The 27,858-nt window shown below is 43.3% G+C and overlaps 1 protein-coding gene across 2 annotated transcripts; it reads right to left on the minus strand.

The window, feature by feature from the left end:
- Positions 1-866: 866 nt before the first annotated feature.
- On the minus strand, positions 867-27,797 carry cers6 (ceramide synthase 6). Of its 2 annotated transcripts, XM_079562957.1 has the most exons (11): positions 27,456-27,796; positions 26,277-26,382; positions 26,023-26,153; positions 15,658-15,715; positions 13,221-13,271; positions 13,053-13,145; positions 9,758-9,886; positions 9,276-9,382; positions 5,331-5,487; positions 5,167-5,190; positions 867-1,867 (listed from the first exon to the last, which is right to left on the minus strand). In XM_079562957.1, the coding sequence occupies exons 1-11, from the start codon at positions 27,623-27,625 to the stop codon at positions 1,712-1,714; spliced, it is 1,182 nt and encodes a 393-aa protein (XP_079419083.1). In that variant the 5' UTR covers positions 27,626-27,796; the 3' UTR covers positions 867-1,711. The 2 variants fall into 2 exon arrangements, with proteins under 2 accessions (XP_079419083.1, XP_079419084.1); XM_079562958.1 differs by lacking the exon at positions 5,167-5,190 and having other exon boundaries at positions 27,456-27,797.
- Positions 27,798-27,858: the final 61 nt, after the last annotated feature.

Below are 27,858 nucleotides of genomic sequence, written 5' to 3' on the forward strand. Positions count from 1 at the left end.
AGATGGGTGCACTGTGCGGTCACTCACTGCTCCTGATGTAGACGCAAGAAGCAAAACCTATTTATAAAAACAACATATTATGAGAAAGCCTGCAATAAAAACTACATCATTTGAACATTTGGAGGCACCTATTAACCAAATTGAATTATGCTGTCCTTTTGTTGGAGAATATATATAATCTACCATTTTCTTGGACGTGGGACTAGTCTTCCATAAGAGTAACTTTGTAGTCAGGTTTTGGCGATTTCAAATCACACATGGAAGCTTGCTGGTTCGATCCCAGCTCGGCCCAGTGCATACTATCGTTGTGTCCTTGGGCAAAACACGTCACCCTCCTTGCCCACTCATGTTGTGTAGGTAAGTGTGGCTATAATAGCAGCGTAGGAACCATTAATTAGCAGTAAAGAAGAGATCCCATTCACCAAATGGGGTACTAAAGTTTGTCTTCATATTAAGACCTGCTGTTATCAGATTACGTAAACAGCATTTTGCTCAACCTGCAGCGCCTCGCTAAAGGTAAAAACATTCAATTTGGAAGTATAAATTCAAAACTTTTGCCATACATTACTGAAATAAATTTGAGGAAAATCTGTATTGCAAGTTTTCTTTCATTTAGGGATGCACCGATCGGCTACTGGTATCGGATATCGGAGCCGATACTGGAAAAAATACAATGTTGGGTATTGGCTACAAATATCTGATACTGAACCGATACCAGTTTTGGCTCTCACCACTTTCAAAACACAACTAAACCTCAGTGAATATGAGCAATAGCATGCTAAAGCTAGCGGCAGCATATGCTAATGCTAACGAGAACTAATCAAGACCGACTTGTCAGAAACAAGATAGACCGAAAGAAGCCTGAAATCCTGTTAAAGAATAGCTGATATAACATATTTTTAATGCACAAGTTGTAATGATTAGATCACTTTTTGTGAGTTGTTTATATTAATGTAAAAGCTTGTCATGTAGCCAAGGATATAAAAAGTCCAGTGATCCTTGTTAAATGTTTTCCATTTGTTTAGTAATAGATATTTATATTTATTAGTTATAACTAATAATTGATCTGTAACACTATAAGAAAAGATAAGACTTGATTGATCTAATTAAAATGGAGATAAGAGGGCCATTCACTTTTTAACTCAGAGAAAGACAATTTTAGGTCTCTTGGTATCGGTTAATATCGGATATCAGCAGATACTCAAAACCCCAGCATCGATATCGGCATCGGAAGCAAAAAAGCTGGATCGGTGCATCTTTAGTTTTTATATTAGAATCAACTACAAAGAATTAAGAATTAGTTAGTGATCAACAGTACAATGTAGTGTGGAAAATGGGCCTTGACTTTATAATTTTGCATATAAATCTATGGATAACGATGACTCAGTGCAATAATTAACATTTCAATGGAAAAATTTGCAAGTTATTTGTTTCCAGGTGAAAGGTTACAAACTAAGAAATGACCTAAATCTCAAAGAGGGATCCTTAACTTTTTCATCATACTAGTCCGGTAGTTTACAGGCGATGCTGCTCATCTCCCCCTCCTCCCACACACGCACACACACACACAGACACACACACAGACACACACACGCACACACACACACACACACACACACACACACACACACACACACACACACACTCATTCACACACATACAAACGATGAAGGTGTCTGTAGCATGGCTCCTGCGCACTCCCATCCACAGGTCAGTGTTCATCGGGATACGGCGCCCCCGTCAGGTAGCCGTTGGTACCGTGGCTCTTGTTGTTGGTGCCGTTGGTGCTGTGGTGCTTCTGACTGGCGGGCGGGCTGTCCTCTTCATCCGAGCTGGACTCGATGTCGCTACGGTCGTCTTTGGACACCTGTGCGGGAAAAAAAAACGTCACACGTGATCAAAGCGTTCTCAACTGCAGTTTCTCATCATTGTGTGCCATTATAGGAGGCGGCCAGGCGTGATAAATGGGCTCCGGGAAATCAAAAAAAGAAAAAAAGAACTATCAATCAGCCGCACATAAAGGCAGAGCGTTTTTCAGAAAGCACGCTGGTAATTTACAATCAGACAAATTAAAATATGTGAACAATGACTATATTGTAGAACTGATGAAAAGGATCGCCTTCAAATGAAAATGATATATGGCATTACCATAGAATTACAGATCACAAATGTCTGCCTTTACAACATACAGAAAGACTTTTTTCTGTCATCCCACTTCCAGAAAAAAAATCAGGTAAAAGGCCTTTCACCTCTTAACCCCCACCTGAACCCAGTTAAGCTTTTCCAAATCTAAAAGTGTCTTGGAAAAAGCGAAAAAACAAGACGTAGATGAGGATCAATAGAGCGACAAAAAAGAGTCAGAAGTGATGAAAAAACGACAAAAACACGACAAAACAGGTGACAAAAACGAGATGTAAATGAGGATGAAAACAGCAAAAAAAAAAAAAAAGCAGAAAAAAAACAAGCAAAAAACATGAGGATAAATGTTAGATCAGTTTTATAGGTCTTAGCTTTCAAATAATGCGTTGCTCTGGTCTATAGGCTGTAAGCTCCATTCAAGAAGTTTTCAGATTTGGGCAAAGCCAAACTGGAGAAAATGCACTCAGTTAAGGCGGGGAGCAAGACGTCAAGGGTGTAAAAATAAAAGTTGGTGAAGTACGTTTCCAAAGGGTTATTTTTAGAACGAAGCATTTCAAAGACTGTACCTGCCGTAAGCAGATGATACTGTGTATACTGAGCTGAAATCACTTAGCCTCGTGCCTTCTCTGCTCTGGTCGGTTTGCTCGTGGACCATATGAACAGAATGGTTATTGAATGTTTTTACCCGTTCCCATGTATCTTATGTATGTGCCCATTGTCAATAAAAGGAGTAAAAATATTACATTAATCTCCAACCCCCACATGAACCGAGCACATTTTCTCCAGTTTAGCATTATCCAAATACAAGAGCAAAAAAGTGGCAAATGTGTGACAAAAAACTTGCCCGGAAAATCAACAACAACACAATTAGAAAAGCGACAAAAACATACGACTAAAGAGTGATGAAAAGGCAAGAAATAAAGTGACAAATACGTGACGAAAACGAGATGAAAAGCGATTAAAAAGAATGAGAACACAACAAAAACACTTCCAAAAAGCAACAAAAACACAACAAAAAAGCGAAAAAAAAAAAATCGACTAAAGAGTGATGAAAAAGCGAAAAAAAAAAAAAAAAAAATCAAGAAAGCCATGAAAGAGCGACAAAAAATGTGTGGAGAAAAGTGACCAAAACTACGAAAATGCTTAAAAAAATAAGAAAACAATAAGTTACCATCAGTTTTGTAGGTCTTAGCTTTCAAATGAGGTGTCACACTGGCCTATTGCTGGGTTGCAGGTTCTAGAATGTGATGATGTCATTGGACCCAGCGGGGGGCAGGAGCCAGTTTTTCCTATTAATAACATTACACTTTCACAAGTCGTAGCTAAAAAGAAAATATATGAATTTAAAAAATGATCTTTAATATCAACCACTGGGTCCATGATCTCTCTGTACAAGACCAAAAATTTCCTCAAAAACAAAATAATTTTTCCTCTATATAATAGTATAGGCCTTTAGAATGCTGTGATGTCACCTGCAACCCAGCAATAGGCTGTAAACTCCAGTCCAGAAGCTTTTAGATTTGGGTAAAACCGACTGGAGAAAAAGTGCTCGGTTCATGTGGGGGCTAAGAGGTTAACTTTGTATTCAAAGAACTTTAGTTATTTTAGTAACTTGATTTGAAGTGTAGAGATAGAGTAGTGTGAGTCACCATCTGTATGACGGAGAGCCTGTACAATCATGTAACTATGGAAATATCACTGTGCCACTATCACAGTAAATAAAAAAGACTATGTTCATTCTACCTCCAAGCCACAATTTCCTTGGATACTTTCTCGTTCTCATACATGCACCACTCGGCCCTTGACATTTTAGATTGCAGTTCCACTTGTTTACCCAGGGTGCATATTGCTGGTGAGTGACGATTTCGAGTGCAGTTTTGTGAAGAGCGCCTCGTTGACAGGCTAATTGCTGAGATGCGAAGTCTGACTGGCGCAGTAGGCAGTCAGAACAGCAGCCTCATGTTCTCGACGGCGCCTTTGTACATCATGTTCCTATCATGTGAATACACGTGCTCGTCGAGACAACTCATTACTGCTGTCAACTTTGGCTTGAGAGCGACGCCAGCCGTACGCGAGAACAGATATTTTCCAACAAGTCAGCTCGAGATAATAGCTTTGTGTTTTCTGTAAACAAACTTTTCTCATCGCATTTCATCTGCTCTCACACCATCGAAAATGCAAACACGTCTTTGCAAGATACAAAAGCAAACATCAAGTTTTAACAAAGCTATGGTTAAGAGATTTTAATAGGATGATTGCTCCATGTTCAGAAATGCTACGTGCAGGGGTGGTTCCAGAGGGTGGTCAGGAGTAGCACAGGCCCCCCTTGGAGTCTGCTTGACCACCCCAAGAACCACCTGATGATTTATTGTCGTCTTGGAACATGCACGAGCAGGAAATAAAGGCACCCTATGCAGTAATTATCACAAGCGAAGTTCTCACCTGTTTATTACAGTGGGGAAAAAATCCAATAGAATGTCTATGTGAAACTGACAAAATACTTTTTTCCCCCACTGTATTACCTATATGCGTTTTATTTTTGTCAAGCAAGTCTAACAAAGCCGTAATAATCAAGTTGAAAGCATAACACTTATTTCTATCAAACGTAACGAAATAGATAATGTTCTGAAAGTGGATTTCCTCACAACATATTATACTATTACCAACATGCAGGCATAATTTTGATTTCACTCAAACAAATGATAAAAAACACACACAAAAAAACAAATAGTATATTAACCACCACCGTCACCAGGAAACACCAAGACTGAATTACAGATCCACCACACGGAATTAGTTTCTTCAGGAGTCTCCAACCTGTAGCTTGGGAGCAACCAGTTCACTCAAATCCCTCTCCAAAGGCCTTGTTTGAGGAGTCAAATTTGATCGCCGTTTTGCCCAAACAACAGAAAATGATGACAGAAGATATTTTGTGAAGTGCTACTTTTTCTGCGATTTTTACTTTATAAAAGTAGCTTATTGGGGAAATAGGTTGGAGACCCCTGCAAATCTATGCGATATACTCACATGTAGCGGGTTCCATTTCCCCACCTTGGCGTTGGCATGGAGAACAGAGAAGGCACAGTCAAAAGTGGCTGGTGAGGACACTCGGTAGTATTTATAGATGTACTGGCAGCATATTATGTCAGAAAGTGTACTAATGGATGGTTATGTGGCGCTGGATGACTCACCTTTCCTTTGGAGATGGCCCGGCACGCCGTCCTGACGATGAGGTAGGACCAGAAGGAGTGGAGCAGCTGCAGTAGTAAGAGCAGCAGGTTGAAGAGCCACCACGACGGGTACGGCCCCACGATCTCCCAGCTCTCGAACAGAGTGGTGTTGAGAATCCTACAAAAAGAGTGTGAATAAAAATGGATGTTTATCCAACCTTGTTGTACTTCTCCCTGGTCCCTATAAACCTGCATGGAGTCATTTTGTTTCATTCACACAGTTGTGAGTAATCCTATAAACTTCGATCATTTCTTCTTCTACTGCTGAAGCCCTCCAATCAGTATTTCCTGGATTTTTTTTTAGTAAATGATGGAGACTGACATATTTATCAAACCCATACTCCATAAGCATTCTCAGCTATTTTGCGCTCATAGTGGTTTACATGGAGACCAAAAATCTGATCATAATCTGATTTCTGGTCTCAGATTATAATCTCATATTATTAAAGGGACTTTTCTGGTGGTCAGCTACTATTGTAGCCACAGCTGCCTTGGGATAGACTGACAGAGGCGAGGCAACCAGTCTGCGCTATCGGCCCCTCCGACCACCACCAACCACTCACTCATTCACACACTTCTTTCACCTAGGCTTCCTGGTGTTACCAAACTGTCTCCCATCCAAGTACCGACCAGGCTCTTCCTGCTTAGCTTTTGAGATCAGACGGGATCAGGCAGAGTAAAGACGGTACGGCCACATGTAAAGAGTATAATCTGATATACGTTATCTGATATTCATATAATCTGATTTCTTCCCGATCCCGAACATAGAGCATGCTTTCAAGATTGTGAATGACAGCATACAGTAGTTAATAAAGTCTCAATGGAACTCCCAGATCTCTCAAAAAAAACTCCTCTCACACCTTTCTAGTCTGAGTCATCTAAGCTCTTTATTTAAGCTCACTGCCTCATTTACATTTCAGCAAATACATATCCGCTACCCTCGCACTTCTCTCCTGATATAAGTCCAGAGCTATATTTATCCCTCGGCAAATTCTTGCAAATGCCCATCGGTGAATCATCCGCGGGAAACGGACGCCATGGCAACAGTTTACAGATTTACAGTAATGACAACTTTACTACTGCTGCGCGGGGACCGACGGAAAAAATAAAATAAACTCTTCATATTGCAGAATGGAGGCAGGGAAATCTAGCAAGGTCAGGTGTTCTGATTCATACTATCTTTTTATTAATATTCTACGCGACAACTATTTACAAAAGGGATTTGTGGCAACTCAAGAAATGTGTTGTAATGTGCAAAATACATGGTTAAAACTAGGGCTGGGCAATTTATTAAAATCATAATCAGATTAAGATTTGATTATGATTTTAATAAAGGTCGATTACGATAATCGTGTGGTGCGTTTTAATCGCATTCTTGAAATGCTGCAGCGCCTGTCAGGTCAATCCCAGGGATACTTGGCCCAAACAAACAGGCTGGCACATGCGGCAGCACGAGAAGAGGACCTGGTGATTCTACCTGTAAAATCAGCTACAAAGTTGTGTTAACTCGTCTAATGGGCAAAACAAAAACACACGGGACAGGCGCACGGGGATAAAGAGTTTACCTTTGAAGAGGAAAAGGATCGATCGCTATTTGGACCATGTGCTCTATTTTTCAGACTGCAGCAGTGGATTAGCTGGACTTCTAACAGTGAATTGTAAGTCATTTTTACTAATATGCACAGTTTACTAATTTCTTGATGTACTTCTTAAGTTGTTAGTGCATCACTCCGTGATGTCGTGGCCTTTTGAGGCTCCGCACGCAAACATGTGCTTGTTGTCTGCTACTTACACTTTTTTACATCTCCTTTCCAGATGTTTGTGTGTTGTTGTGAGGGGATGTTGTACTGTGATGCTAAAAGTGTGGAGTTTGTTTTTGCTGCGGAGTTAAGTAAGTAAGTAAGTAAGTAAGTAAACTTTATTTGTATAGCGCCTTTCACAGACACAGAGTCACAAAGCGCTTCACAGTGTTAAAACATAATAATATTCAAAATTCAGTAATCATGATACAAATGGTGTCAGTATTGCATCAGCCGGACTCAAATGCTTTCTCAAACAGATTAGTTTTTAGGTGCTTTTTGAAAGTAGCTGCTGACTCCAGTGAGCGCAAGTCAAGAGGAAGTTCATTCCAAAGTCGGGGCGCTACGGCTTTGAAGGAGCGGTCTCCCCGGGTTTTAAAGTGTGTTCGTGGAACCATCAACAGGTTCTGCCCAGAGGACCTCAGGTTCCGAGACGTACTATAGGGTTTAAGTAGGTCGGCAATATAAGTGGGCGCCTGACCGTGTAGGGCTCGAAAGGTCAGCACCAAGATTTTAAACTGAACCCGATGTTCAAGTTAACTGGAGTTTTCAGTCTAGCTGCAGCATCTGCTTACTTGTTAGTCCAGGAAAGACCACATTTATTTGTGTTTTTCTTTTACACAAAAAAATCGATCAATCAATATGCCGAAAATAATCGTGATTATTATTTTTTTTTTAAACACCCAGCCCTAGCCCTAGTACTTTAAAAACCCAAAGACACAATCAATATTTGAACCGCCAACCTTCCAGTTAGTTATAAGACGAACTGCTCTATCCATCTGAGACACTGTCACCCATGGAAATATGAACTGCTAAACTAGAACAAGAATGAAATGCATTTCAAATCAAAAACAGGGTCAGCAGGTTTTATGCAGACTAAGACCCCGTTATTGAATGTTATGGCCAAACTCCACCATTTTGTTGGTGAAGTTCAACAAGGCCCATGGAGAAACATGGGCCGAAATAATATAACAAAGGTAAACAAAAGAGCAGTGGCGAAACTCCCAGGCCACCACTGGTTAATGCTTCAAGCTAAAACAGCGGTTCTTGAAGCAGAACTAAGTAACTCATGCCCCTAGAGGCCATAAGCGCCACTGCAGGTGAGAGACGGATATTGCATGCACATCCAATTTACACAACGGAGATAATTTTAGTCACTCAAACTTGGCTGTAAATACTGTTTAAGTGGCGCGAGCCCGCAGTTAGCTTTGCCCGATAGCCTGTCAGCTTCTTCTTCGTGATTCCATTAGTCTGTATTGACACCTCCGACCCGTAGGCAGCGATGTTGCAATTGTGGTTTCCTGGCCAGAGACACCAGAGGAGATGAAAGACCCCCCGATCATCCATTCAACACTTGTATTACCCCCAGAGGGACTACGAAAAGAATATATTAAGGTAAACAAGTTACTTAGTACTGCTTTAATCATGTCACAGTCACACCAAGTACAACCTCGTATAGAATTTCTGAGCATTTTTCTTAGTTTTTAGGGAGCAGAGTTTTCATGTAATTTTTACAGCTTACACCATGCTAATGGTTTTTAACATTTGTGCTAATACTAGTTTCATGAACACATTATACCAACTGCAAAGGGACAAAAAACATTTCACAGAGAATGTCAAAATAGGTGCGGCACCTTTAATGTGAATGCTAAATTGAGTATTGAGTATTTTACATTTTAAAATCTTTGTTGGTTTACATTAGGTAATTGCTGATCGCAACTAACAAAATTGCAATTACAATTAATTAACAAAACACTAATTTGCCTGGATGTGAACATATCACGTGTCAAAGTAGATCGTGCGGCACTGGAAATTCCTAGAATGCTCGATTAAAACCCCACTGACCACAATAGCCGTATTATTATTGGCCGATTTGTTTGGTCTTCTTCGCCGAGGTTTAAGCTGCTGTATCCATAGAAACTATTACTTAGCAACAAAATTCACAGCAACTGCAAACTGTGGAGAAAAGTAGTACAGAAAACAACACTGGCATGTTCGTGGCTGATGCAAGATCCCAAAAATAACCATGTGCTTTGTGTAGAATGTAAATGGAGGGGTAGGGCTTGTGAGCAGACGGTTCGGGGGGGGGAGCGCAGGAGACACTTACCAGACGGGGTAAACTCCCAGTCTGGAGCAGATGAAGAGGATGGCAAACATGGCAAACAGGAGGTTGCACAAGATTTGGCACTTGGCGTAGTTGGCCATTTTGGCAGCCTGGAAGAGAGGGAGAGCTGTGATTACACGGGTTTAATTGCAGTTATGGATATATAGGCCTGGTTTAGTCCTGGGAATCTACACCTTTGCATTGTTAAATGAAGTTTCTAAACAAATAAAAGAAGTAATAAATCTATTTTATTTCGTAATAAGCCACGACAAGCCACAACTGCCAGGAAGTTCACTGACGAAATCCTTCAATATGCACCAACAGCCTCTCCGGTCACCACAAATCACACACTTACACACACACAGGCACACAGCACATTCAAACTTAGGCACGGTGGTGAACGTGTCTTGCCCAAGGACACGGAAACAGAACGCGCTGGTTGGGCCTGGGATCTCGACCACCAAAAGCGTTGAGGAGTCACTGACCTCTATGAGCACGTCAGCGGCGTCGTGCAGACACATGACCAGCGTGCCGACCCTCGCCATGTTGTTGACGTAGGAGAAGGTGATGAGGGAGATGGTGGCCGCGTGGTGGAGGAACATGATGGGGAAGTCCTGCCCACAGACGCAGAGGAACGTCACGTCAGCAAATATATGTCATTTTCAAAAAGGGTTTGAAACATAGATAAGTCACTGTCACGGTATTTAGGCTTGTGGGAGACTGTGAGCAAGAGTTATCATGTGAACAAATCATTATGTGGGTTAAAAACCTCTTAGCCCCCAGCTTAAACGAGTGCAGCTCGGCTTTACCCAAATCTAAAGCTTCTCGACTGGAGCTCACAGACTATAGGCCAGAGCAACGCCACATTTGAAAGCTAATACCTACAAAACTCATCTAAACTGATCCTTTCCTCGCTTTGTTGCCGTGTTTTCATCTTGTTTTTGTCACTCCTTTGTGGCTTTGTGTTTTTCTATCCTTTTTTTGTCCCTTTTTTGTTGCGTTTTTATCTTTGTTTTCGTCTTATTTTTGTCGCTCTTTTGTTGTGATTTCATCTTGTTTATGTCACTCTTTTGTGGCTTTTTTGTAACATTTTTTTTGTCTCGTTTTTGTTGCTATTTAAACACTTTATTCAAGAATCTTTTAGATTTGGGTCATGCCAAACTGGAGAAAACGTTCTCAGTTTAGGTGGAGGTTAAGAAGTTAACAAACCAACATTTGTATTAAGTGATTTTTAGTTATGTTGTTATTTACTGTACACTATGTTAGCTAGAACAGTGTTGAAGAGCATAACATGATTATAACATACGAACTTTACAAGCAACAACTCCATATTTAAATGTTAGCCTGCAGTATGTGCTGTATGCACACAAATAGTATTAACTTTTACTGCATTGTATCAATTGTGTCTCGTTTTACTGTGCATAAAAAGGCTTATCCCACAAATAAATTAATTTTATTATATAATATTATAATTGTTATACTATGTCTCAATGTCCTATTTAATTATAAGGTTGACTGGGTTTGGAACAGCAGCAGCACGACCCCTAAACATGCACGTAACTAACCATTCTGCAAGACCACCTCAAGCACAAATGCATGACAAAACAAAAAATGAAACAGGAAGAATAATAATAGTCTAATGAACAGCAATGAGGCAATAAAGGATAAAATCTGCTCCAAGGCAAAGACTTTTGAATGAGTTTTAGTTTTACCTCGGGGGCAAACCAAGTTCCCCAGCAGAGCCACCCCAGTGAAAAAGTCTATATATACGGCCCTGGATTTAAAGATTTTGTTGTTGTTGTTGTTTTAGTTTGAGTCAGTAAAACATAATTCATTGACCTTTAGTTTTTTTTTTGCTTTGGCGATAAACATACTAAAGTTTAGTCATACTTTTAGTCATCAGATAGATAGATAGATAGATAGATAGATAGATAGATAGATAGATAGATAGATAGATAGATAGATAGATAGATAGATAGATAAAAAAAAAAAACTATCACACTGACGAGAGCTAAAATAAAATGTACAGTTTGTAGCAGATGCTAAAGATAACCACTTATAATGTGTGAGGAATGTTTTTAGCTAACTTCCTGATGGCCAGGGTAGGGTAAATACTGCTTCCTGTCAACATTTTAACATAATTAGTAACACAATAAAATGTAAAATCATATGTGTTCTCAATTTTTTCCCCGAATGCTATTTTACCATTTAGCGTGTTAGCATCATGATGCTATACAACATTCCATGCACAGAGCCTGTTCCCAAATCACAGGACAAAATGTTTATTTGAAAGTCATTATTAGGAATTAGACTGTAACCAAAAAGCGTGAAGGACCCATGGAACTGCACAGCGCGAGTCGACAAATGAACAAGTCCAGATAAATCAAATCCAGCCCCAAAAGAGTGACAATGAAAAGTAGCATGGAGAGTGAGAGTGATGCAGCATGGAAGCAAGTGTGCATGGAGGACATACTGGAGGATGCAGGGGGGCAGAGGGCCTCGTCAGAGTGGGGCTGTGCATGAGAGAACTGAAAGGAGAAACAAAAACACACAACATGCCAACAGTCAACAAAGACATGACGGAGCAATGCATTGTGGGAGTGCGGAGAGACGACACGGAAGTGTGTGTGTGTGAGAGTGTGTGGACAGGGCAGGAGGGCATGCAAATCCACACCAAAAGAATCCCAAAGTGAGAAACAGAAAGGTTTATGTGGAGCGTGTGTAATGACTGCAGTGGGTTTGTGAAGTGTTCCTCGCCATATTCATGTTTTTATGTAGATGTCTGATCATTTTTTTCAACGTGGAAGACACATTTTTCTGTGTCATGGGCAATGAATGAGGCACAGACCTATTATTTTAGGGGTGCTCAAAAACTGTAACACTTCCACTTTCAATGTTTTACAGTTGGGTAGTCTATGTAGATTATTTTTCTTTTTTTTTTTAGCAACAACTATAAATATCTTGGGGATTTGAGAACTGACCGTTTGTGTTTGCAGAAGTAAGCACAGAATCTAGGAGCTGTGGATCTGATTATGTTAATTAAAGCCGTGCAAAGTAAACTGAGTGAAGTTGCAAAGACACGTATAACCTTTGCCTTATGTGGGGCAGTGGCATCTGCACAGAGAAACCCGTAGTTGTGGAGTCCAGTAATGGGACAGTGACACTCACACAGGCTTGATTCATAACAAGTGCACATCTTGTTTCTTGAATGGCATTGTAGTGCATTGTTATTGATCAGATACGTGTCAGAAAACAGGATCTGTGCTGTTCAGACTGCAGTGAAAAGATACAAATACAGGTCGAATAGGGCATTGAAACGGTCTCCTTAGCCTGCAGTCTGAAGATAAGCCACTACCTGAAACACAAACTAATCAACAAGACTCATTTGATAACAGGCCAGTGATATCCGATCATACTCGCAAAATATTCCTACAGTTCTCTTTTGCATTTATGGCATAGGACAAAAGCAGTTCAAAATCTTTCATGTTTTCAATTTAACAGTGTTGAATTGCAAAGTGTTAAATATACATCTCCATTTGTTTTTGTTATAAATGCAAAGCCCCATTTTTCCACAACAAAAACAGAAAGAACTATTGAGAGCATTTTTTAACAAAGATCCTATGGCCCAGGCAGTATTTTGTTATTTCACACATCACCAACAATACTCGGAGGGAGACGGCAATTGTGCCCAAGCCAAGACGCAACGCTTGGCAGAGTTATTTTGACAGTGACAAAATGCTTGGGGAAGAAAACGGCGCACAAATGAGGTCTTGGCCTTACCTTCCTCCTGATGTCGGTGAATTGAGAAAAGAGTAGAGACAGGTAGAAGGACAGCTCCAGTATGTAGTAATAATGGATGTCCACGGTCAGCGGCTACGTAATACAAAACAACAAGCCATCCTTAAGTGATCATACAATCATACACAGCGTTTGAATGGTGTTAATTACCTGGTAGGGGTAGTTGTACCAGCATTCTTTAGTGTTCCAAAGCCACGGCGTCTGGGGAAGTGAGAGGACAGACATGATATCATTACGATGGAACCCAACTTTTGAAAATGCCAAGTGAATCACTACACAAATTAACATAGCAGACTTGGTGTCATTTTGTTGTACTGTATTGCTTGCAGTCATTATGGAAGACACTATATGCTAAAGCAGGGGAGAAAAAAAAAGAGGCCTAAATATGAGAAACGCTCAAAGCACCAATTTATTAGCATCATGTTGACGATCGCCATGTTTGCCTCCTGTCTTTTCAAAATGCATCTCTGTCCATCTCTGTTGCCATTAGAGTAGGTTAGTTACCTAATCCAAGCATTCAAAAGGAAGGTGATAATAGATACAGACGGCATCTCTGAAATCAGCCATATATGGTCATGTTTGAAGCAGCCAGAGGGGGAAAACAAAGAAGAAGAGGAGAAAATCTAAACTTTCCCCAATTACTCCAAAACTACTTTAACAGATGCTGAATTATGAATATACTTTACAACACAATGAAGTCACAAAAACAGGTAGAGGAGCAAAGTGGTTCAACAGCCCAAAAATACATAAATAACAGCGAATGCTAAATGCTAATGCTAGCCTCGACTGCAGGTTTTTTGCTTCTACAGGAGAATCCGCTGTGAAAAAAATATCCATATGGACCCGATTTAGACTTGACTTCATTTGTTTGTGATGAATACGTTTATATTCTGTCAGAAAACGGCTAAAAAGAGTGCAAATTTGTGTTTCCCTAAACATACATCCTTCCCCCAAAGCGAGGCCACACCCCCTTGTATGACGCAATGCTGACTGTATCTATAGAAATGCCGCAATGATGCTCAAAGAGCCCATTTCAATCCAACGGACATGACACATATTTGTATTCACATCATCACCCTGAATTAATTCAGCATTTTTCCCCCATAAGGCCGCATTTTAAACTTGACCTTGTACTCGCTGCTTCGGCGTTGTTAGCATTTATTCATTTATCCAAATCAACAAGTGATGAATATTCAGCCTCTGTCTGTCTCCCCTCTCACTCGTTCCCACGCTGGTCCAACACTTCGCCCGCCGTGTGTCATCAAAACATCAGCTTACATTTGAGAAGAGCGTTCTAGTTTGATACAAGTGCACCGTCTGATGGCATTAATGCAATATTTATTCACGCAATAGCATCAAAGGTCGTGTAATTTATTCATATTTCATAAACATGACCTTTCTGTGATTCTATATACAGCACATTAGGTAACCCTGACCAAATGACACAATCAGCAAACCATATTCAAAAGTTTAAGTACACATTCCAACTGCAGCGATGTAAATGGTTCTTATAGATCCTCACTAATGCGTAGCACATTCTATAAATAACTAATAGCTGTGTTTTAGCCTGAGTCAGAAACACCGTTGTATATACTTGCTCTTGTTCTGCTCTCCACCGACTCTAATAATAAACTCCATAGAGACACAACGATCTGAACGGAGCCGGGGCTGAAGCGCTTTCACAGACTGCTTCGTCATGCTCCTTATTTCACACTATAGATATGTGCCACTCTGCTATCTCAACTCAGCCCCTCTTATCTAATGTGTTCCTAATGAGAGAAATTATGTGAATGGGAGTAATCTCATCGTGTTTAACATCAGGCAGAAACAATTCTTTTTCACATTGTGTGTAGTTTGCAATTGTTGGCCGGACAAAGTTCTTTTTCTTACACTATAACCTGTTGGGAATGAACGATTTCTTGCAGATGCGATTGAATCTGATCTTGTGTGCACGCGTAGGCGAGGCACAATCAGAAGATGGACCGAAAAGATACTTCTAAATATGGGTACAAAAACACACGAGACCGCAGAGTTCAGATGCAAGTTTTCGCCATTGAAAACACCCGCAATCAAATAAATGCTCTTATTTTACTCTTATTAGGTGAAATGTGACATAGTGTGGCTTTAAAATGAATATAAACAGGGTGGTTATAATAATATTCAAGCATACAGCGAGACCTTGCACAAAATACCAAAAAACCCACAAAGGAAATAATAAAGCTATGCTCGTGAAGACAACATCTGGGTGAGTCAAGATGCAAGTGGCCGATAGTGCTGCCGCTATCTCTTCCATCAGCCGCCAAAGAAACAGCAGGAAACGTGACGAAAGGAACTTATAGACACTTTTAGATAGTTTTTAGAGCAGTTGGCATTTGGTGATCATGTAGACGGACTCACAATATTTTTAGATCAGTTTTATTCCGCAGATGGTTAACATGACCTGACAATTTGAGGAAGCCATATTTCAAGCCAAGTAAAAAATAAGCTTATTACGCATCCAATAAGCCAACGGGTTAATTTGCACTGTCATCTTTAGCTGACTATAAATAAACTCGAATTACAAAGCCGCTAATTAAGAAACACTTACCTTTTTAAGAAAGCGGACTCCGTAGGTGAATATGTAAAGATAGAAGGTAAACCGCCACCTGGAAAACAAAGATGAAAGAAAAAAAAAGTCATATCAAGGTACCGTATTTTCACACTTTTTTTCATAGTTTTACTTGGGGTGCGACTTATATATCAAAATAGATAATCCCACAATGTTTGTTATTTTCACACTGGTGCTTGAACAACGTGCTGCCGGGAGAGGCTTGTCAACGGTGCAGTTACGCCTCCATGCCCAGGAAGTTGCCACGGCTGGTGCGACTTATACTCCGGAGCGACATATATGTTTTATTCTTCCTCATTTAGCTTTTTTTTTTGGCTGGTGAGACTTATACTCCCAAGTGACTTATAGTCCGGAAAATACAGTATATTTTGTGTGCGCACAGTAGCAAAGCAGTCCATTTTTCGAACTGGAATTAGCCATTTACGGCACAATGGCCATCATCAGCTAAGCCGGCATTTGCGATTTCCATTCATGTACTGTCTGGCTATTTTCTTCCCCCGTGCAGCTAAATCTTTGGGCAGTCATTTTGGAAGCGCAGAGGTATTCAGACATGAGAGAGCGAGAGAGGCAAAATTTTAATCTTCTTACTGTAATTAGTCCATGAATTATCTCTCATCTTTAACCGTACGTTTTGGAAATGTGGGCAAGGCTGGTGGGCTCAGAAGTGAATAGAATAGAATTGAAGAGAACGGGGCTTGTTCAAAGTAGATGTTTTTTTTGCATGTTGTGCATAAAGATTTCTATGGGATACATTTTTGGCTGTTTAATGGAATTATTTTTTAGTGTGTGGCTTCATGTCTGGTGCTCGTTCAGTTAGAATTAGTGATGGTAACTTCAGCTCATATCTGAAGTGAGACAACTTGGATCCCCGTTCCGAGGTATCTTTCCTCGTCGGACTCGGAGTTTGGAAAATTGCCAGTTCCCAATTGCCTGTAGCGCAGCACGGCTTTTCACAGCACTGTCGGGAGGATGCTTGCTGTGGTTCTAAACTCTCCAAGAATCACTGCAAATTGGCCTTGGGGTCTGACAGTCTCTCCATACGCAGTCGACACCTTAAATCACCAACATTTATTGGGGAAAGTTGCCAGAAAAAGCCCCTGCTGTCACCCACAACAAAGACTAAGGGGGTCATTTATCAAGACGGGTGCAATCTTGACAATAGAATATAGTTTTTTGTGGCCACCTAATTGGAGGAAGAGTTTAGTGTTTTTTTGTGTGGTGATTTTAATTTAACTACAAGAAGACGAAGATGCCAACCCCATGAACTGCTACCTTAACGTGGTGGGGTTGTTTGAGTGCCCGAATGATCCGAGGAGCTATGTTGTCTGGGGCTTTATGCCCCTGGTAGGGTCTCCCATGGCAAACAGGTCCGAGGTGACGGGTCAGACGAAGAGCAGTTCAGAAGATCTCTATGGACGTACAATATTCAAGGACCGTGACGTCGCCCGGCATGGCGCAGCCGGGGCCCCACCCTGGAGCCAGACCTGGGGTTGGGGCCCGAACGCGAGCGTCTGGTGGCCGGGTCTCTGCCCACGGGGCCCGGCCGGGCCCAGCCCGAAGGGACGACGTGGGCCCGCCCTCCTGTGGACCCACCACCCGCAGAGGGATCCGTAGGGGTCGGGTGCGGAGAGGACTGGGTGGCAGTCAGAGGCAGGTGCCTCGACGACCTGGTCCGCATGCACAGCTTCTGGCGTTCGGGACATGGAACGTCACCTCACTGGGGGGGAAGGAGCCTGAGCTTGTGCGGGAGGTTGAGAGATACCGGCTAGATATAGTCGGGCTCACCTCCACGCACAGCTTGGGTTCTGGATCCCAACTCCTGGAGAGAGGCTGGACTCTCCATTTCTCTGGAGTTGCCCGCGGGGAGAGGCGGCGGGCTGGGGTGGGTTTGCTCATATCCCCCCAGCTCAGCCGCCACGTATTGGAGTTCACCCCGGTGGACGAGAGGGTCGCGTCCCTACGCCTTCGGGTCGGGGACAGGTCTCTCACCGTTGTCTCGGCCTACGGGCCCAACATCGGTGCAGAGTACCCGGCCTTCTTGGAGTCCCTGGGAGGGGTACTAGATAGTGCTCCGACTGGGGACTCCATTGTTCTGCTGGGGGACTTCAACGCCCACGTGGGTAACGACAGTGAGACCTGGGAGGGGGTGATTGGGAAGAACGGCCTCCCCGATCTGAACCCGAGTGGTGTTCTGTTATTGGACTTCTGTGCTAGTCACAGTTTGTCCATAACGAACACCATGTTCGAGCACAAGGGTGTCCATAAGTGCACGTGGCACCAGGACACCCTAGGCAGGAGGTCGATGATCGACTTTGTAGTTGTGTCGTCTGACCTCCGGCCGCGTGTCTCGGACACTCGGGTGAAGAGAGGGGCGGAGCTGTCAACTGATCACCACCTGGTGGTGAGCTGGATCCGCTGGCAGGGGAGGAAGCCGGTCAGACCTGGCAGGCCCAAGCGTGTTGTGAGGGTCTGCTGGGAACGACTGACGGATCCCTCTGTCAGTGGGGTCTTCAACTCCCACCTCCGGAAGAGCTTCACCCAGATTCCGGGGGAGGCGGGGGACATGGAGTCAGAGTGGACTCTGTTCTCCTCCTCCATTGTCGATGCGGCTGCTCGTAGTTGTGGCCGTAAGGTCTCTGGTGCCTGTCGCGGCGGCAATCCCCGAACCCGGTGGTGGCGCCCGGAAGTAAGGGATGCCGTCAAGCTGAAGAAGGAGTCCTACCTGGCCTTGTTGGCTTGTGGGACTCCTGAGGCAGCTGAGAGGTACCGGCAGGCCAAGCGTGCTGCAGCTCGTGCGGTCGCGGAGGCTAAAACTCGGGTCTGGGAGGAGTTCGGGGAGGCCATGGAGGAAGACTATCGGTCGGCCTCGAAGAGATTCTGGCAAACCATCCGGCGCCTCAGGAGGGGGAAGCAGTGCTTCACCAACACTGTGTACAGTGCGGGTGGGGGGCTGCTGACCTCGACTGGGGATGTCGTCGGGCGGTGGAAGGAGTACTTCGAGGACCTCCTCAATCCCGTCGTCACGTCTTCCAATGAGGAAGCAGAGGCTGAGGACTCGGAGGTGGGCTCGCCCATCACCGGGGCTGAAGTCACCAAGGTGGTGAGAAAGCTCCTGGGTGGCAAGGCTCCGGGGGTGGATGAGATTCGCCCTGAGTACCTTAAGTCTCTGGATGTTGTAGGACTGTCTTGGCTGACACGTCTCTGCAACATCGCGTGGCGGTCGGGGACAGTGCCCCTGGATTGGCAGACTGGGGTGGTGGTCCCTCTCTTTAAAAAGGGGGATCGGAGGGTGTGTTCCAATTACAGAGGAATCACCCTCCTTAGCCTCCCCGGTAAGGTCTATTCCGGGGTGCTGGAGAGGAGGATCCGGCCGATAGTTGAACCTCGGATCCAGGAGGAACAATGCGGTTTTCGTCCTGGTCGTGGCACACTGGACCAACTCTATACCCTTCATCGGGTACTCGAGGGTTCGTGGGAGTTCGCCCAACCAGTCCACATCTGTTTTGTGGATCTGGAGAAAGCGTTCGACCGCGTCCCTCGTGGTGCCCTGTGGGGGGTGCTCCGGGAGTATGGGGTCCGGGGCCCTCTGCTAAGGGCTGTCCGTTCCCTGTATGACCGCAGCAGGAGCTTGGTTCGCATTGCCGGCAGTAAGTCAGACCTGTTCCCGGTGCGTGTTGGTCTCCGCCAGGGCTGCCCTTTGTCACCGGTTCTGTTCATTACTTTTATGGACAGAATTTCTAGGCGCAGCCAGGGGCCGGAGGGTGTCCGGTTTGGGAGCCTCAGAGTCTCATCTCTGCTGTTTGCGGACGATGTTGTTCTGATGGCTTCAACGAACCAGGACCTCCAGCACGCACTGGGGCGGTTTGCAGCCGAGTGTGTAGCGGCCGGGATGAGGATCAGCACCTCCAAATCCGAGGCCATGGTTCTCCACCGGAAAAAGGTGGCTTCCCCTCTTCAGGTCGGTGGGGAGTCCTTGCCTCAAGTGGAGGAGTTCAAGTATCTCGGGGTCTTGTTCACGAGTGGGGGACGGATGGAGCGTGAGATCGATAGACGGATCGGTGCGGCGTCAGCAGTGATGCGGTCGCTGTATCGGTCTGTCGTGGTGAAGAGGGAGCTGAGTCGGAGGGCAAAGCTCTCGATTTACCGATCGATCTACGTTCCCACCCTCACCTATGGTCATGAGATTTGGGTCATGACCGAAAGGACAAGATCACGAATACAAGCGGCCGAAATGAGTTTCCTTCGCAGGGTGGCTGGGCGCACCCTCCGAGATCGGGTGAGGAGCTCAGTTACCCGGGAGGAGCTCGGAGTAGAGTCGCTGCTCCTTCACGTCGAAAGGAGCCAGCTGAGGTGGCTCGGGCATCTGTTTCGGATGCCTCCTGGTCGCCTCCCGCGGGAGGTGTTCCAGGCATGTCCTAGTGGGACAAGGCCTCGTGGAAGGCCCAGGACACGGTGGTGGGACTATGTCTCCGAGCTGGCCTGGTGTCGCCTCGGGGTCCCCCCAGAACAGTTGGAGGAGGTGTGTGTGGATCGGGAAGTTTGGGCATCTCTGCTGAGACTGCTGCCCCCGCGACCCGGCCCCGGATAAAGCGGAAGAAAATGGATGGATGGATGGATGGAAGACGAAGATGCTTCTGAAAATAAAAGCTAAACACCCCCAACTAACTCAATCATCCCACTCCAGTCGACGATATTTGAAAACCTCTACTGCGATGGATGACTGAACTACACAAACATATCGCTGAAATTAATAGTAAGTTCATTTGGTGCCATTCAGCTGGTCATTCCTTCACAAAACTGGCCAACAACACACCATAACCTTCTCCAGAAGCAAAGCTCGTGCCAGGATTCCCACCAGGTTGAGAAGTCCATCAAAGAGTATTTATTCATCTACCTGGATGTTTGGGTATTCTTTTCATTCTGTGTAAGATCTATTGTTATCATTGATCCATGCATAAAACTTTAGATCAACTGAAGTTTACATCAACACAACAAATTCAGTCTTTTCCCCCCAAAAGGTCACAGTTGAAAACAATGCTGTTGCAGAGCCATGCGGATCCCAACACACTATAGGCTACTGTGGCATTTGAGTAAAGGTCATCCTCAGTGGCTGATTTGTTCTACCTGGATAATTCACTTGTGTAGTTTTCTCCCAGTAAAACATAGACTAACCAGAAACAGAGGGCATGGTTTTATTTTTATAGAATAGCATACAACATGGCTTTCATACTTAAGTGCAGTCTTTATTTAGACCTCAATCATACTCATAAGTAACTACTAGGATATAACCTAATAAAAAACGTTATATTAGTAGTAGACAAAACGTTATATTAGGAGCAAGAAACTTCTTAAAGGAATAGGCCACCGTTTTTACATACCAAGATATGTTCTTACCTAACCTTAGTCAAGTGTCACGCAGCTTCTATTGACGGAAGTGAGCGGGGGAAGTCTTTAGGAGTTACTGCGCGGACGCTGTGCTCCTCTTATCATTACGCCTCACAATGTAGTACCCCTTTTTATCTGCTTATAAAATCGACATGTTACATTTCTGGGTAAATATACTTCGCATGAAAACACTTCACGTAACTTTATTTAAATAGGGAACACGTGGAAGAGCTTGGTAGCTTCTATCGTGAGCTTTTTTGGAGCTATATGACATGTGGGAGAGGCTGCGTATGTGCTCCGTTTGCCTGACAGAGCGCACGGACAAAGACCAGACAGGTATATATTAACTCGACTAAGGTTAGGTAAGAACATATCTTGGTATGTAAAAACGGTGGCCTATTCCTTTAAGCCATTAAGCTGCTTGTGAGTGTAAGAGTGACGTTTGGCCTCTCTTCCAAGAACCTTCGTCAGTGACTAATGATCTTGGCAGCAGGCTGGACAAAAAAACGATCCAGCAGGGTCTTACTTGTAATTGGTACCACCACTCTATCTAAGAAGCCACTCTTAACACCAATCCAAATAATCCACTCTCACACAGCCACATGATTGGTAATAGGCCTGTCTTAAAAAACCCAGAGCTAAAAGTTGCGCTCAGCCACAGATTTAATCACAATTCCGAGCAAAAATTCATTACAATGCAGTTGACCAAAGTGTGCCCGCCAACCTCACGCTTCGTACATCCTCTCGACTTGAATCTATGCGATGCAGATGAAACAAAATCACTTGTAAGCCCGGCCTGGACCAAAGCGTACGCTCTCTGCCTGCTTTTGTCCTGGATTATGGAGCCTGTTGTGGAGCCAAATGAAGTGGACAAGTCTACCTGGCACACGCCGCAAAAGCGCGTCTCCTGGCAACCGCCTCATCAAACCTGCACGAGTCCCTTTCAAGGGCCGCTGAAAGGCTGCTGTAAATGTACCACTACAATGAATCAGCCGCTCCACCTCGGTAGATCTTTCAGTCAGACGCAGCTGTGTTTTGTTTTCCTACAAAGTGTTGGTAATTTGTTGCTTTCTATTTACACTTTTGCGTGAAAATCAACTTTGGCCGCTGCTTCACTCGGCTGTTTCTTCATCTACTGCTGAAGCGTTTTAATCCGCAATTCCCAGATTGTCTTATGTCATAAAGGAAGCATGGAGAAACCCTCTGTGTTTGTTTCAGTTCATTATCCGTGAGCCGGTCTTGTTTTGATGATGGGAGAGTGTGACCACTGCGCAAAGCCGTCTCCAGCACGTCCCAAACATTCTCAATTGGGTAAACCTCTTATCCCCCGCCTGAACTGAGCGCATTTGCCCAAATATAAAAGCTTCTAAACTGGAGGGCCTCATCATTTGAAAGCTAAGGCCTGCAAAAGTGATCGTAACCTTTTTGTTGTGTTGGTCTTGTCGTGTATCTGTTTTGCATTCTCATCGTGTTTTTATTTGTTTTCATTGCTTTTTCATCAAGTTATCGTCAAGTTTCTGTAACCTTTTGTGGCTTTTTGTTGCCTTTGTTGCGTTTTCATCCTTGTTTTCGTCGCTATTTTGATGCTTTTTTTCAAGAAGTTTTTAGGTTTGGGTAAAGCCAAACTGGAGAAAATGCGCCCGGTTCAGGTGATGGTTGTGAGGTTACGATCTAGACTCTGTGGCCCAATCCATGTGTGGAAAATAATGCCTCACGCTCCCTGAACCACTCTTTCACAACGTGAGCCAGATGAAACCTGGCCTTGTCATCATGGAATACGCCCGTGCCATCAGGGAAGAAGAAATCCACTAATGGAATAACCTGGTCATTCAGGATGGTCAGCTGATCTCATTCTTTGGGCACATAGTGTTGCTGGACCTAGACCTGACCAACTGCAGCAACCCCAAATCAGAACATATACTTTTTATTTCGGTCAGGCAGTGTATTTGCAGTCTTTGCGATTTGCTTATATCATTATCATAGACTCACCAACCCTGATTAGCATTCATCCTGCAGACCAGCTGTGTATTTTTTACTTTTTTTTTAATGATTGGATTGGCTACATCATTCTGTGTTAGAATCTAAAAAAGCTTTAAGCAAATTCACTATGGCCAGGTGGTGCCTGTGGTCAGAATGAAAATTCCCCACGAATACGCACGCGCTCCCGCTCCACCTCCTGCGCGCTGCTAATTTGCTTTGATCACACAGAGTAATTTTACTAGGTCCCAAATTACGGAGCATCGAAATAGCCGCTTATTTGAATACCCTGCCAGGAAGCAGGAGGCAGGGGAATCTGTCACAGTATATTTGATATCAGCCAGATCTAATGCTATTCAAAAGGTCTTGTTTGTTTATGTTCATAAAGAATGAAAGTTCGTTGGGTCCAAACTAGGGCTGACGATAATGAAGTAACTGTCGATACGCGATACCGCTGTGCAATATCGTGATAACGATATTATTGAGATATTCCACTAAACACGATATGTTCCATTATAATTAAACACAAATAGTAAGTAACTAGTTTTATAGAAAATTGTGTCATTGTTTTGGGTTTTTGGCTAAGTTTGTAAAAAAAAAAAACGTGAATGAAGACTTTAGTGATGTTTCGATGTATCGTGGCTTCTCACGGTACGGATATTGCATCACTTAATATCGCGATACGATACTTTTTGCGAAATATCGTGCAGCCCAAACCAGTGTTAAAAACATATTTTAATTTAGTTTTAGTCTTAGTCTTTCAACAAAAATGTAATTCAATTTTAGTCTAGTTTTAGTCCAAAAAATATCTTCAATTTTAGTCTAGTTTTAGTCGACTAAAATTGCAAGTAAATTTAGTCGACTAAATTTAAGACGAATTTAGTCGACTTTGCATTGATAATATTCATTATGATCATATTTAATCTTGTTCCTCTGCTTCATGGAGCTGCTCCACATGAACAAAGCTCAGAGCTGATCCTTTGGCAGTGACTTTACATGATATGAGGCTCTTTCAGACGGTCAATAGAAGTTTGGATGATTTTAGTCTCTCCCTTTCATTTTTATTTAGTCTTATTTCAGTCGACTAAAATATCTGGACATTTTAGTCATAGTTTTAGTCTCATGAAAAACTTTTAATTTAGTTTTAGTCCAATTTTAGTCGTCAAAAATATCACTTTGACTAAAATTAAGACTAAATATTTTAGTCGACGAAATTAACACTGTTCCAAACCTATCCTTAACTTGACTGAAGTATTACAAATCAGTCAGTTCTTCACAGGGATGAGCTCATTTCACAACTACTGTATTGATGAAAAACACCTTAATACTTATATCAACGGCACAAATGTCTGCTGGTATGAAATACTGATGGTGCATTTTGTCAGTTTGACCTTTTGTTTGACCTCATGGGGACCAGATATTATTATTAAGAACATTACATAACCTAAATGACTGCAGTCTTTGCGATGTTGATTCAATCGGATTAATCTAGCATCCCTAATACAGACCCAAATTCTGGACGAAATGCAGCCTATTGTGATTTACTCCTTTGCCCCGAGTCAATAGATCACATCACCGCTATCCTCTGTGTATTTGAAGTGCATTTCTCTTCCCCCGTTCTCCCAGTCTCTCTCTCCCTCTCTCTCTCTCTCTGTACGCCTCAAAGTGTCAGAACAGCTATACCAGACTTAGACGGGGCTTTAGTCTGACAGCAGCGCTCCCTCACTGCAGGGAGTAACTAACTGAATCTCCATGATGACTGGCTCCACTGCACATTAATAGTCCTCGCAGCGCAGTTTGGGGAACACTCAATTGCAACCCCGCCCCCTCCCCCTACAATTTGACCAGTGATATCGGGATTCATTTATTTCAAATTGTGATTATAGATGTTGCGGTGTTTAAAATAAAGACATAAATGCAAGTCTACACTGTAATGTGTGTATAGGGCTGGGTATCTTTACATTATTTTCAATACTTGGTTTTTGATACCTGAACGATTTTTTTCCCGATACTCATATTAAAATATTTGTCATCTAGATCCAGAAAACAGAAGAATAATGTGTGGAACATCTGCAGATTTACAATATTGGGTTCATCTCCAATGTCAAGAAAAATGGGGGATAATTTGGGGATATAATGGGGTAAAGTGGGAAAAATGGTGGCAAAAAGAAGGAAAATGTGTAAAAAAAAAAGAAAAAAAGAAAGAAAGAAAAAAGAAAAATGGTGAAAAATGGACAAAATATAATCAATACAAAATTGGGGCAAAAATAAGAAAAAAAAATAGTTCGGAAAAATTGGGTAAAAATGGGCAAAAATTTGAAAATGTGGAAAAAATAGAGAAAAACATTTGAATAATAAAAATAAATACATTATGCAATGATGGGGCAAAAAATTGGGGGCAAAAAAATTGATTTCAGTTGAAACAACCAAGTCACTTCCTTTAATGCTGTCCCTGGACCAACAGCGCCAAACTTGGATCTAAAGACAGATTTTTTTCTGTACCTGCTTTTGATACTTTCATTTTTTTCATACCAGCAGTACCTTTCCTAAGCAAGAGTAAGTTAGATACCGGTGAAAAATGAATGACGGTGTGGATCTATTGACATTGCAGAAGCTTATTGAAACACGTTTATTCAAGGCCACGCGCAATCTTGAGTAAGCTTCACTTCACTGCTGGTGAGGGCAGCAAACACACCAATAAGTCCAAATGCTTCTATGTGAACGACAACTTCAGTATTTTACAATCTAATATCTCTCATCGTTAAACTGATCCCAGAATCCTGAGCTCTAACTTCTCGGCCCATTTAGGAGCTGATTTGCATGTGACTGATTAGCGTGTGTGAATGTGGCCACCTCAATCCCTTCATTTCCATGTCGTTTGAAAATGACCCCCACACACTAACTCCATCACGCCTGCTTTTAATACAGTCAAATCCGCAGTTCCGAGTTTTTGTCGGGTCATTTGTGTTCGACATTACTCACATGCTTTCACAGAATCGAGTGAGGGTGCTGGGCTTCTCCTGGTTGCGCCGTTGTCGGAACCAGCGCTGGATCGTTCGGACGTCCCAATCCAGCTGCTTGGACAGGCCCTCCAGTCTCTTTTCATCGGGGTGCTGCCAAAAAAGGCCAACGAGAAACGATAACTTTTAGAACAGATGCAAATAGCGCTGCACAGTGTATTTACAGACATGAACAGCGTGTCTGTTAATTAAGTAGTAGTAAAGTACAGTGTGTACCTTGGTAATAGCCGTGAACACCTTCTCCAGGATGGCGTTCGGTTGCGCTTTTTGGGGCCCGTTCGCTTGGATCTTGAGGCCCATCGCGCAGGGTCTGGCAATGAACCTACAAAGAGAAAACACACACACAAATATTCAACAATCTTCAACGTACTGTTTGTGAATGAATAAAAAGATACATTGTACATATTTAGTGAAACGCCACACGCAAAGGCCCGACATGGTTCTGTAGTTAAATACAGGACCTGCTGTAAATGCTGTGAGGAAAGAGTGCAAAACCAATGCACCAGCGTGGCACCCATGAATTTTGTAAAATTGTACATACACATGTCACAGCAGGAAGAGATGGTGAGTAAAATAAGCAAAGGTTGTGCAATCAAATTTGACTATCATGGCAGTCTTTTTCTGCTCCCCTTTCCATTCAGTGCTTAGTTGAACACAGGACCTAATTATGCCCCCATGCTGTGATTGGAGTATAAAAAGAAATCTAGCCTTGCATTGTGTTAATATCACAAAGTCTAAAACCTATTCGGCTTCACACAGTGGGAGGATGTTCCTTAACACAGAGAAAAGCGCTTCAATCCAAAGAGTACATGCAAAAACATTAGGTATTTGAAGATTTGAAGTAGATCATGCTGTTGTTCACAAGCCCAAATTCAGTCACAATATTGCAATTCTAACACAAATCCAGCCACTGCATCTTAAATATTGTTAGACTCTGACCTTGCTGTATTATTTACAGGAGTGTGTTTGCTGTCATAAATATTAAAGCCCAAGCAGAGTTTAGAGCGGAATATTAAGAAGTGAGAGTCCCAGAGGAGCCCTGACCCACATATGCACAGCCTGCTCTGACCATCACCTCACTGTACCATAAGTGATAGTAACGTGCATTGTGGTGTAGCCTGTGATGGGACTCCACTGCTCTGCTGAGAGGGCACTGGGCCGGTCCTGACTCCTGAGTGTGCACTGGCAGAAGTAAGAGTGCAGACGCTGCTGCGGGCCTGCAGATGAGGGGGATCAGCCTGCTGCTGATGTGACGGCTAACCAGATAAGATGCCATTGTTTAGTTACCAGAATGCCACACGCAGCACGGCGGCGTGCACCGGATAACGCACTAAAAATCACCAGGACAGATCAGAGTAGTTCCCAAAGGACTTGTGGCACGTTTTATCCACCCACCTCTCGAACACGAGCCGGATCATAAAGATGCAGAATGCTAAAGGACACGCCAGATACAGGTCCTCGGCTTGCGGGAAGGTTGCCTCCTCCGTGTTCTTTAAGTCAGCCCAGGTTACATTGTGAGGCAGCCAGAACCTCTCGTTCCAAAACCAGGCCAAAATCCCCGACATGTCCCCGCGGCGGTGCCTCTCGTAGCGGCTGAAGAGCAGAGGAGGACGGTCTCTCTGATGTGAGCGTGCCGCTCGGCTGTACTGTGCACTGTAGGCTGAGCTGTGCTACTGTGTGCACTGGATAGAGCTGTAGCTATGATAATATCCGCGGAGGTCCGTCCGCTTCCCCTCTCCGCGGAGGAGGGGTCGCGCAGTGCGCGTCTGCGCCTCTGATTGGTGCTCAGAGACGTCAC

This window comes from Gobius niger (assembly GCF_951799975.1).
Source record: "Gobius niger genome assembly, chromosome: 9".
Taxonomy (NCBI): domain Eukaryota; kingdom Metazoa; phylum Chordata; class Actinopteri; order Gobiiformes; family Gobiidae; genus Gobius; species Gobius niger.

What these genes read in the sequence shown, in the direction of transcription:
- cers6 (XM_079562957.1), bottom strand. Translation starts at nt 27,625, where the DNA reads ATGTCGGGGATTTTGGCCTGGTTTTGGAACGAGAGGTTCTGGCTGCCT. An exon ending in GGTACAACTACCCCTACCAG is followed by an intron (nt 13,146 to 13,220) that starts GTAATTAACACC and finishes TGTATTACGTAG; the next exon opens with CCGCTGACCGTGGACATCCA. An exon ending in CCGCTGACGTGCTCATAGAG is followed by an intron (nt 9,383 to 9,757) that starts GTCAGTGACTCC and finishes CCTCTCTTCCAG; the next exon opens with GCTGCCAAAATGGCCAACTA.